This window comes from Grammomys surdaster, unplaced genomic scaffold (genome assembly GCF_004785775.1).
Source record: "Grammomys surdaster isolate TR1022 unplaced genomic scaffold, NIH_TR_1.0 126118, whole genome shotgun sequence".
Lineage (NCBI taxonomy): Eukaryota > Metazoa > Chordata > Mammalia > Rodentia > Muridae > Grammomys > Grammomys surdaster.
This window is the reverse complement of record NW_021620926.1, coordinates 2,388,049-2,401,154: the sequence shown is the minus strand read 5'-3', so window position 1 is coordinate 2,401,154 and position 13,106 is coordinate 2,388,049. Positions and strand designations below refer to the sequence as shown.

At 38.5% G+C, this 13,106-nt stretch overlaps 1 protein-coding gene across 8 annotated transcripts in view; it reads left to right on the top strand.

Annotated features, from left to right (window-relative positions):
- Nucleotides 1–13,106, top strand: part of Grik1 (glutamate ionotropic receptor kainate type subunit 1) — a 388,808-nt gene that overhangs the window by 258,826 nt on the left and 116,876 nt on the right. For all 8 annotated transcript variants that reach the window (XM_028756334.1, XM_028756331.1, XM_028756332.1 and 5 more), the window contains one exon: nt 2,646–2,827. In XM_028756334.1, the coding sequence (XP_028612167.1) occupies nt 2,646–2,827 (182 nt within the window). The remainder of the gene's footprint in view (nt 1–2,645; nt 2,828–13,106) is intronic.

Sequence of the window (13,106 nt, the reverse complement as noted above, 5' to 3'; positions counted from 1 at the left end):
AGAACAAAGGAGGAGCTCCTTGCAGCATATGAAGTGTACTTTAAAATGCTTTCCCCGTTTTATTTAAAGGCCATGCCGAGCTCTCCTAGGTAATCTTGCTCACGTTTTCAAAAGAACAAAAAGGAAAGAAAGAAAAAAAAAACAGATCCTGGCAGCAGAGCAGGAAGCAGGAGAAAAGGAGAGAAGAAAATCAGCCCCTGCTTCTGCTTCTCCTGCTCATCAAATCATTTCAAGCTTCTGTGTTCCCTCAGTACCAACAACCTGTATTTATAAGTCAGGGCAGAGCCACGGAAAGATGGAGCGTTAGACTCACAAATAGTTTTAATCTATGGTTCCCGCTAGCTATACTTGTAGGCCCGAGTAAGTTATTTAATTGCTCTGGGCCTTGGTTTCTGTATCTGAAAGAATAAACATGATAACTTGCTTCGTAGTGCTGTTAGGAGGTTTAAGTAATGAAGCAAATAACAAACGTGTGAGTGTTCCCCTCCTCCCCCATCTCATTCTTGGCAAAGCAATCCATAGGAAGAACAACAATATCAACCAACCAGACCTTCCAGAGTTCCTAGGGACCAAACCACCAACCAAAGAGTACACACGGTGGAACTCATGCCTCCAGCTGCATATGTAGCAGAGGATGGCCTTATTGGGCATCAATGGGAGGAGTGGCCCTTGGTCCTCTGAAGGCTCAATGCCCCAATGTAGAGAAATGCCATGGCAGGAAGGCGGAAGTGAGTGTGTGTGGGAGCACCCTCATAGAAGCAGGGGGAGGGAGGATAGGATAGGGGGTTTCCGGAGGAGAAACGGGAAAAGGGAATAACATTTGAAATTTAAATAAATAAAATCGCCAATAAAAAATGGGGAAAAAAAAGAAAAAGAAAAAGACACCTAATAAGTTAAAAAAAAAAGAAAGAAAACAAAAAAAGGAGTGTTATAGTTTTGGTTCTTGGCAGAATTGAAAGCAGCGAGAATCCAGGAAGACCATGGCTCTAATTTTGATTTCTGTGGAAAGGGAGAGATGCGTGGAGCGTGCTCACTCCTAACAGGGTTCTCCAACAATCTCCCTCTTCTCACCTCAATTTAACTCGGAAAATAGTGTCATGATAAACTGGCCGCACTTCAGAATCAAGCCTTGTTCCTAGTCCGGGGATGCCTTTCCAATGTAAGCTCAAATAAATGGAACTGGTGAGTGGGGGTAATAAAAATAACAGGGAAGGAAGCAAACGCCTCACGTCCAGAATCCACACGGCATCCTGTATAATGCATAGCACAATTTCCATACAGTTTCCATCTGAACACTCATAAGTTTAATATTCTCTGTTGATTACCTCAGGCTAACAAATCCTGTGAACTGCCTACTTTTTAAAAAGTCAATTTTCCAATGGGGGGGGGGGAGAGAGAGAGAGAGAGAGAGAATATATCATGCCATCGAGCAAACAGCAGTTAATATCAGGGTCATGTGATGGAGCTTCTCTATGGCTGTACACCTTACCCAGAGATGAAGTTCTATTAGAGAAAAATGTAACTCATCCCAACCTGTGGTAAAGCAAAGATTGCTTCAATTTGGGCTGTGTATACTTTGTTACAACTACCGGCAGTTATATTTTATATCACATTTCTGCTTTCATTATCACACACATCAAAAAAATTCTATACTACATTTTAATCGAGTAAGGAATTAACCAACATAATTTTCGGACATATTAACAAGAGATATAATGAGCCTTTTACAAATAGTTTCTTGGACCAGCACCAAAAGATTATACAAAGCAAACCCACTAATTGGCTGGTAGACAATATGCTACAAATAAATATTTGATGATAGGTGTACACAAGTTAGCAACCCCATGCAATCCCTTGTATTTGTTGAGCTTTTTAAAGATAACAGGTGTTGGGAATAGAGAGATAGACACTTTAGAAAAAAGCGTTTCCTTCTCTTGCAGAGGGCCAGAGTTCAGATCTCAGCCTTCATATCAGTCAGCACACAACTGCCAGTAACTCCAGATCCAGGGGATCTGGCTCCTTTTTCTGGCCCTTGCTGGCACTGATCTATATATATGCACACACGTGCACATCCACACACATATTCACGGCACTGGTCTATATACATGCACACACGTGCACATCCACACACACATTCACGGCACTGGTCTATATACATGCACACACGTGCACATCCACACACATATTCACGGCACTGGTCTATATACATGCACACACGTGCACATCCACACACATATTCACAGGAATCAATTTGTTCAAATACTTTTCTAAAAATGATAACAGGTGCTGTTTCATTGAATACCTCTAGAAACTCCAAGCAAGCTTTTGTTTATTGAAATTTCTTAGTCACAGACTTGATATGCTTAAGATTTGTAGTGTTGGCTGAAAGGTGGAGAGAACAACTGTATGCAAAAAAAAAAAATTCAAATGCCCTTGGAAACATTGTGCTTCCAAGTCACACACACACATAAATGGAAAATATCACTGCAATCTACCACAGGAGGAACAATGACAGATAGGAAGTCAATAGTGTAACCTTTAGGTTGGTGGCCGCTTGATGCATTTGGGGAATGATCTGCCTTTGACTGTAAATGGCAATAAACAACACAGATCCATCCTGTGCATGATTGGATGTCATTTTCCAGGTCTAATTCGTCTGCAAGAGCTCATCAAAGCTCCCTCCAGATACAACATTAAAATCAAAATCCGCCAGCTTCCCTCTGGGAATAAAGATGCCAAACCTCTGCTCAAGGAGATGAAGAAAGGAAAAGAGTTCTATGTGATATTTGATTGTTCGCATGAAACAGCTGCGGAAATTCTTAAGCAGGTAAGAGGTTTGGGGAGGGGGTAAAAAGGTAAGGAAATGCATTTCATCTTTCTTTTTAAAATGTCATTTGGATTTTATTTTCATCTGGTGGCAGCCTGGCACAGATACCATAGTACAGAGTGAGCCAAAGATGCATTTTCAGACCCCTTTTAAGGATCCAATGGTATGATTAGTTCAGAACCAACGGTGATGTAGTGCTTTGTATGTGCATTTGTTTGTATGGAGGAAAAGGTAGCAATATCTAGGTGAGGGAAAGATCTGCATTCTTTACCTCTTCTCCAAAAATCAAGCCACATTTCATGTGTGTAGTACCTGACTTACATAGCAAGACCCCTTTGGCCTAAGCTGCCAGATTCTCGTAAGGAAGGGCACAGAACAATCTCAGCCCACGAAAGATACTTTTCTTATGGACAATAAGCTACTTTGCCTACATCTCCAGAGGATGTGGGTAGAAATGAGAAATTATGAAATCTTTCACAGATGAAAGATGTCAGTAATATTCATAATAATGATAAAGCAACAACAATTGAGTTCCTATGTGGTTTGGTCTAACATTCAAGAAAGAAAATTCTGAACCCATAAAAGATAAAGCACTGATCCTCAGTGCAAAGTGACTCTCATTCTCAGGGACTTGTGGCAACAGCTGGATACAGTTGGGGCTGTCATACTTTAGATACTATAGTGCTATAGCCAAGACTATGGATTTGGGCTAGAACTACATCCAAAAAGTATATAGGTGCATCGAGAAATACTAATCAGAAGTGTCAAATAGAATCAGTAATTTAAAAAAATCAATGAATTAAATCAGGAGGAAGTCAGAAAAAAAACACATGTAGCCTTTATACTTAAGTAGATATGTCATATAAGCCAATGTCGTATCAATACTTTTAAATAACACACACTATATTAATTGTGCACCGTGGTTAAAAACTCCAGAGGTTGTTAATGATTGTCAATTTCAAGAGTGTACCAGCAAATATCCAATAAATGAGTGTTGTGGGTATTTGAGCCACTAGAAAGTTGTCTCTTAGTACAGTCATGTATGCTGGGGCTCCATGGTTCTACAGCCATACTTGTGGATAGCTTCAGCTATTGAGTTCCACATTAAAGCTATGATCGCATCAGAAGTGCATACTCAAGAAAGCCAACCATTTGTCTGTATTATCCACTGCATGGTTGTACTAAACTATTCTACAGTTTGGATACAGGTTTATTGCTCTCTGTTTTGTGTGTTGTAAGCTTGGCCCTCCATGTGGTGTGTCTGAAGTAACGTAAACTTTAAGAAGAGGAATCTAGTGCAACATGGTTAGGCAATTGGGTGCTGACCTCAGGAAGGATTCATATAGTTCTTCTGGAACTGTGCTTAGTTCCTTTCCAAACATGAGCTATATAAAAAAGAACATCACTGGCCTTGGCTTCCTTGCCTTCCTCTCTCATCATGTGCCCCCTGTGTTGTGATGATATCTTCCAAGAAGCCTTCACCAGACTTCAAACAGATGGAGCTGCCCAAGGATGGATTTCTGACTCCAAATCTATGTACTGAATAAATCTCTTTCATTGAAAGCATCTAGCCATAGATGTTCATTGTGGCAACAGAAAGCAAAGTAATACAATCATAGAATATATGTAAGCTCACAGTGGAGTCACTCAGAGTTATTGCAAAAGACAAAAGGCGTCTCATCCCTGTTGCTTCTTTCCCCTTCATCAGCTTTGCCTCTCCAATTAGGTAGAATTTCTGTAACTCATTTCTGGGCAGTAACTCATTAATAGACATTTAAATATTATAATAAGAACTTTTCACTTAAAAGCAACTATGTTGAAAAGGTATCAGTAATTGAAGAACTTTAAAGGTAAATAAATCAACCATCAGTCTTATCTTAAGGTTCCATTGACACATCTTACTACAGGTGATTAAAGTATGCAACTGAGTGTAGATCAGGGCAGAAAAAAAATCCAGATTTTAGGTTCAGTTCTCAAGATGCAAAGAAACAAGTCTTCCCCCAGCAGCTTACAGGTGGGCCTGGAGACTTGTGTTACATTCAAGAGAATGATTTTCTAATGTGATTTACATGGTATACCATCTGACTCACACAATTAGTCACATGCTTCCCAAAAGATACAGCTGGAATAAACAGAAAAGGACTATGGATAATTCTGGGTCTGAGACTTTTCTTTCTTTCTTAATACATGTAATGACAAACTTTAATGATCCTTTCTTAGGAGGAATTGTTTCTAATCAATTATGGATTATCTCTTTTTTATTCTACTTTCATATATTTAGATACTAACTGTTGTTTCCCCTACCTTTCCTCCTCTCGGTAACCCCCACCAACTCCCCTTTTCCCCAGATCCACTGTTCCTCCATTTACCTTCAAAAAAAAAAAAAAAAAAAAGAGCAGGCCTCCCAGGGATATCAACCAAACACCTAGAACCTATTATATTGAATACTCAGGGTTGGCTATTCTGGTAAAATAATACCAAAGCAATTTACGTAGTTCTCTTTAAGTGACTCCATTAGCTTTGGGCATTGACCTATAAAGAGCATGGCAGGTACCTTGTCTCAGGGAAGGGGGAACTTGGGAGTCGAGATGCTGATTCTGGTTGAATCATGAAAAGAAAAAAAGGAGGGGGGGAGGGAATAAAGGAGGATGATGTCCTTGACACTTGATGCTGATTCTGGTGCCTGGTTTCTTGTACTTTCATGACCTCCATTCTGAGGTCAGTTTGGCAGGCTTACTTAAGAATGGGAGAAGCTGAAGCTCTGCTAGGTAAATAGACCCATACACATGGCTCCTGACTTTGTTTAGCCAGGCTGCCAAACAGTCTCTGCAGGCAGACGGATGTCAGAGGCTATGAAATCACATTATCATGAAGGACTCTCTTTTGCAATAGACAGCAGCCATTCTGAAGCAAGTTGCTAAAATTGTCTAGGAAAAACACATTCACTTGCTTCTGTTCTTCATATGAAGTTGGTATTAATAACTTTCCCCTTTAGTGTTTGAACACCACCACTGAGCACATTCTCCTGGATAAATCTGGCATCCTCTCGCTGTTCCCATCACTACCCTGCTCTTCCCTCCTCTTCGTCACATTTTTCATTTGTTAATACTTCTTAAGAAAAATGGGATTAAATGCAGGTATTTGACATTTATCTGAAAGTTAAAAAAAATGAGGAGTCTATAGTTATTATTGGGCATGCTAATCACCAAGCCAAGTGATTATTTCTATTCATATTGGACAAGTACTATATGATGAGAATCTGAAAAGTTATTTCCCCCAAATTAGATCGAAATTCAAATGTCAAGACTTGATTAGACTAGAAAAGAGCACAGCTTTCTCATAAACATACTGTCTTGGCAAATTCCTGTAGTCACAGTTTCCCCCCAGCGACTGACAGGACATCTGGGTTCCTCTTCAAAAACTGCCGCCCCAACTTACTCATGAATCACTTTCCAGCAAGTGTCTTGATGTTTGAGAGTATGCTGGTTTTTTTTCCTCCCATCTACTGTGTCCCTTCCTTACTCCTCTGTCCCAAAGTTCTACTCCTCCCCAATGACCATTACACATATACACCCGTGACTGTTCCCTGCCCTAGGGGATGTCAGCTGATATCAGTCCATGAGGGCAACGGACGCAAAGAAAACGAATGGGAGTTTGGAAGCTCTGTGAGTGTGTAAGGTAAATGACCACACTGGGACCTGCTGCAGGGAGAAAAATTAACTTTACTTGGGCTGATTCGTAGCTTATATAATTTGGAGGACTGGGGGTAGGAACATCCAGAATGGCCAAAGCTCACTGGCTGATGACTTAGGATACAGAAATGTCTCGTTAGCGTGAGGAAGCACTTCATGAATCTCAGATATTAGCTGAATATGTTCTTTTCAAGAGAAAGAAAGATGATCCTGTAATCTAACTAAGGCTATACAACATTCTTCGAGTAGAGGTATGCATGGGGTTTTGTATTCCCCAGACACAGTCAAATAAGAAGAAGTCCTGCTAATAAAGGACTTCTTCCACCCTCGGCCCCAGAAAGCTATCTAGTCAATGGTGGACTTTGACCTTAATTAGCAGAGTTTTTCCACGTTTACCTTTTCTCATGGAGTTATTCTTTGAAGAAGTGCCAGACAGGAACAGAGTTTCTCCGATGAAGAGAAGGGTAGAAAGACTTTATTGTAGAACTCTCAACTCGAGCTTCATTCCAGGCTGGGATTTAAGTAACCATCTCATTTAATGTCCCTAGTACTCTGGCAGAATTAATAATATTTTTCTATTCCTATTGAAAGCTGAAATTTAGATATAATAATTTCATCTACAACATACATACATATAATATACATATATAATACATAATAGTATAATTATTACATATAAGATTTTTGTTATTATAGTGTATTAATATAATATCTGCAATATGCACATACATGTATAGATATAATGTATACATAGATATGATATCTTCAATATATCTATAATATCTACAATATGCATATATATGCATAGATATAATATATGCATAGATATAATATCTACAATATACATTATCTACAAGACACAACGCTAAGTTTTGAGAGACCAGAACCTGCATCTCTTTCTAGCGTTTCTATAAGACTGCAGTCTGCAGTGATCTACACACTTATGGAAGAAGTGATCTCCACACTTATCAGGAGGTCACCTTGATTCTTCTGTATTCCTTATTACAGAGTAAGCACCAGAGGGAAGGGGCCTTTTCTCTTTTTACTTAAATCCTCACTACCTCCTATATTATGTCACATAGTGGGTGCCTTGTGCAACTGTTGAATCAGAAATTCAGCACGAGGCACTGTGTTAGAAACACAATTACCTCCCTTCTACCTACCTGCAATGCTACACTCCTGTTAGGGAGACAGCTCACTGGTTCAATGTTTAGCTAGCATGCACGGGACTCTAAGTTTAACCTTTTGCATTGGTACAGAGAAAAAAAAAAAGAGTGCATTGTATGCCAATAATGCTGTACTTTGAACTCTGCCAAGGCACATTTGAGCCAGTCATTCTTAATGGACTCAGTTTCCCCAAAAGGCAGACTCCATTCTGTCATATGAGTAGGATGTGAGGATGGCTGTGAACCTAGGGCTCTACTGCAGAAAACCCCATCTGACACTTTGAAGAGGGTCCAATTTACTTTTAATTCTTATGACAGAAGTGAGCACAGGAGTCCCTTTCTGGCATAGTGGCCTGAATGCCCAAGACTTTCAGATGAGAAGGAAGCCCTGCTGGGCTCCATTCAGCTGGAAAGCTACAGTGGGCCTCAGACAGCTTCCTGAGCTGGAAAGTTGTCCCAGGTGATCTTGAGCCTCTATTTCCAACTTAGAGAACGAACCCACTCTATTCTTTATATGCATAAGTATTTCAGTGTAGTTTTCCCCCCATAATGCTTGTTGCAACAAATACATCATTAAGGTATAATTGAACCATAAAATATTTAGAATGAAAGTATTTTATAAAATTATATTGCATTCTTCCTTTCTTTCTGCCCACATTCAATTAGCATAAGAACATGGTCACAAAGAAAATGTATTTTTTAAAGGCTTGGCTTCTCTGCTAAGGAATATGATGGCAATACTGATTAATCAAATAATTCTGTGTATTGATTTTTGCCTTGTATGTATTGTGCCCACAGGTGGTGAGGAGGGCAAACAGGTGATTAGACAAGGTTCATGCCATCGCTCTGTCTCTCAGGTCATAAAACATCACTGAGTACAGCCAATTCTGTGAGGATGCAAGCCTGTGCCTTCTACGTGATGTCATAGTCTATCTTCTTTAATAGCAGACATTCAGAGTAGGTCAGATACCATAAGGACTACTGTTGTTGACTATCTGTTGTATGCAAGCACCATGCTGAACGTACTTAATGTACCATTTCTTTGTTATAAGAACTTTCTAAAGAAAAAAAAAGAGGAGGAGGAGGAGGAAGATGAAAATTCTCTGTACAAAAAAATGATTGCTCAGAGAGATTATGTTGCTTGGCTAACACCACAGAGTCAGCAAGTAGTGAGATGGGGTCTTAAAGTTATCTAACAATTTAAACAAACTACAAATTGAGTTTGTTTCAGTTGCATACAAGATGTCAACTGATTATCAAAGTAATCAAATCTACAGTACATGTTGGGCTAGTTCTTCTTATATACAATTGTTTCATTTGATCCTCAGATATTTAAGTATTTCTACCTTTACTGAAAGTGCACATATACATGATCAAGGAGAGAATGTAGTAGAGACCATAGTAAAAGTCATTCTGTATTTCAGCAGCTTTGAAACTTAAAGGTGTTAGAGATGTAACAGCAAAAACAATAGCATCATAATCATAAACCTCTGCCTGCCCTTGGAGGGCAAATGGAGACCCTGAAAACAAAATCACCAAAAATCCATCCAATGCCTACAAACTGGTCTGAAACCATGAACTTACTTTATAAACAAGAAAGGGACAGTAAGTAGAAATAGTCAGGGCACAAGTAGAAACTTGGGTAATCTATTTTGGGCTCTTACCTCCAAATAAGTGAATAAATAACTTCTATGTATTTGATGCTTCCTATTTGCCAGCATGTACTATTCATTTGGCTAGAATTTCTTTTTATTTGTTTCAAATATCCTCACACTACAAGTGAGAGAGGTGGCAGAGCTGAAACTTCAGGCCAGGACCTGATGCCCTCATTGCCTAAGTTGTTAACAACTTCTATATACACTCCAAAGATGAAATGTACTGGTTCCCCTTCAGCTTCATCACCTACAAGTAGAATTATTGGCTTCTGAGCTGACTACAGAAGTGTTCAGTTTAGAGCATCCATATTTTCTCATGCTCATGGATTCTCTCACCAATGTTAAGATACAAAGAATTTGCACACTGTCTTGTGCTTAGTAGAACATCTAAGAAATGGGGGATTAATTAAGCAATATATTATCTTTTACGTTCCTCAATCCCTTTGATGGTCTTTGAGCCACCTAATTGATAAGTTCATTACTGTGGATAAATTTTGATGACATAATCATGATGTATCTCAATTTACACTAACTGGATGATAATTTGTAGTATATTATACAATTATTATGGCAGTACATTCTCATTCTAATTATGTCTCTCTCAGGCTGATATTAAAGTATGTTTACAGCCCCTGAGCATACAGTTAGTTTTAGTTATAAGGAACAGTCCATAGATATGAATGTGCTATCTAAATTATACAGGAATTAATTGACCTTCATGGAAGCCAATGGTTTACTGAAAATGTACTCCATTCACCCACATTCATATTATACAGGATGTGCATTTCATGGTTCTCCAAATCCTCCAAAAAATATCTTTATAAGAAGAAAGAAATGTGTTTCTACTTGAAATTGGAAGCAATAAAAATGCTATAGATGTATTCCTATGTATACTCCTCAGAAATGTGTTGATGCTTCATTCCAGCCCAATCAAAATTTGACTTAAATAGGAGACAGGAATGTATCCTGGTGTGTGAGGAATATATTTTAGAAAGAATCATGCAAATTGTAGTTGTATATATTAAGTCACATCTTAAGACTTCAGTGGGAACAGTGAACTTCAGCTTACTTTAGCATTGTAGAGATACGCCATTTCTGAATGTGCCTTTTTCTATGTGTAAAGGGGTAACATAACATCTCTCCAATTTTCAAATGAAGCATCAAGACTAAATAAGGGGAAAAATTATGTTGCTGTTCAAAACACATCTGCTTCTTCAACACTCCACAAATGAAAGTTTTTACTAAAAAGTCCTCTCTTCCAACTTCCTCACAACTGTTAACTAAACTCCCTGTCATCTGGGTTATCTCATGACATATAACTCTTCTTTCTAGTCACCTAACACTTCTGGAGCACTTTCTAAGTACTTAATACTACACTGTGGTAAGACAGGAATAAGATACCTTTAGAAACTCCAGCCTAGCAAATAAGTACATTACTTACTAGAGGATCAGAAGAGTTATTATTTTATGCCTTTATCCACAAGAAGCAATTTTGCCTGCCTCACGTCATGCTGAAAACCACTAAATTTGACAGTACAAACAGGGTGCGAGGCTGATACCAATACACAAAACATTCTATCTGCTAAAGATTATCCCCATCCATACTAAGAGTGATTCCATGCTTCTTGATCCTGAAGTTGTGTCTCTGCATCACCTCTTACATTATAGGATGGCAGTGAGTCTAAGACCTCCCCTTGGTGAGAAAAACTAGGTCTTCATATCTGATGAAGGCATAACCAGATCTTTCTCTCTCATGAGGCTAAAGCCAGGTCTTCTCAGTAAATGAAGACCTTCATATATAACATAGTTGAAAATAAAGCTCAAACTAGGTCTTCATATTGATAAGTGTTGAAATGAGTCTTTAAATTTAATGAAAATGGAGCCAAATCTTCATATCTGATGAAGATTAAGCCATGTATTCATATCTCATGAAGGTCAAGCCAGATCTCTGACTCATAAAAATCAAGACAGATCTTCATATGTTATAAATATCAAGCCATATCTCCACGTCTCATGAAGGTAAAGCGAGGTCTCATATCTCATGAATGTCAAGTCAGGTCTTTGTATTTGAAGAAAACTAAGTCAAGTCTTGGTGTATAATAAAGTTCAAAATGAAGGTCAGACTAGGTCTTCATATCTGATAGCCATGGTGAGTATTATTAAATTACCACTTTGGATTTAGTACCTTTTAGCTTCTCCTTCAATCTTCCTCTGACCAACCATTTTGTCTTCCTATCTCATAACAAAAAATATCCCATAATGCAAGCTGGACATCTGAAAGCTCACTTGTCCCAGTTTACTTTTGTATTTATCAAACACCACATAAGGGAGACTCAATCCTCTGACTATATCTCAGATTCTGTCTCTTTTCTCCAGTCATCTTCCCATCTTTGTTCTGAACTGACATCTCTAAACCAAATTCTCTTCCTTTTTTCCCACTCACTTACATGCATCCCAAAAACACTGGTTCATTTTAAGTAAAACACCTAACTTTTCCCTCCCATGTTTAAAACCCTGAGTGTTGCTCTTACCTAAGGCAGCTTAATAGAAGAAGACATATGACTTCATGGTCAGACATGCTAAGTAGTTGCTCTGCAACTGACCTAAATGACGACAACTAACCTTTCTTACTGAAAGATGCATACTCTAAGAGGTTAGATAGTTTTTCAAATTATCACCAAAAGTCTTCAAAACCATGCATAAGAAGACTGAAGGTAATTAATTCTAACATCTAAAGAGCTGTTTTAGCCCAAATCAATATTTATCTGAGTGCCTTCAAAAGGTAAACTATCACCTTCTAGGGCCTGAATCTTCACCAAAGACCAAAGAAGGAGCTGTTACAATATAGAGCCTCCCTCAGTGTCTGTGGGAAACTCAAGGGGCTCTAACCAAACATCTATTGCAGTTCTGCTTAGGTTCCCAGAATATTCCACAGATGGATTGTGTGAAAATCACTGGGTTTTCTAACTGTGCTTCCTATGATCTACAACTGAAGTAAAGTGCTAAGAGTCCCAACTGCAACCACACATGAACTTAAACACTATGACTATGCCATTAGCTTCAAGTCCACTTCCTCTACATATGAATGAGTGTGTTATAGCACTCACTAAATGATAGTGATGGCCCTCAGTTCTGTAGCTTAGAATCAGGTTAAAATAAGAACAATGTTAGTTAACATAGATCAGTGGTCTCAGCATTAGAACACGTATCACCTGCAGGCTACGTAGTGATTACTCATGCCTACAGCACACACTGGAGCATTTATATCAAAATATTTTAAGATACGACTTCACAAATGGTACTTTTATTATTATATTTTTATTATTTAAAATAATATTTAATTTAAATGTGTTTTGGTCATATTCTTCCCTTTCCCCAAGTCCTTTCAGATATTTTCCCCTTTCTCACCGACCCAAATTTGTAAGCTGTGTCTCAAAAATCAAACAAAAGCCAAATACAACAATTAACGCCCCTCCCAAAGCAAACCGTAACTAAATAAAGCACACCAAAATAAAATCCATTATATGCTGGTCAACTACTTTGGAACATGAGACCTTCCCTGATGAGGTTGACATATCCAGTGTCACTCTATTGGAGAAAACTTATTTTCTTATCATCTCTTACCCAGCAGGTATACATGGTAGTTCAGTTGTTAACCTTTACCCTAGCACCACTGATACTTTTAAAGTTCCTTGCTTCTTCTAAATGTTGCAATCTACTAAGCACATTACTAGGCTATGGATAATTCAGTGATCACTATTGAATG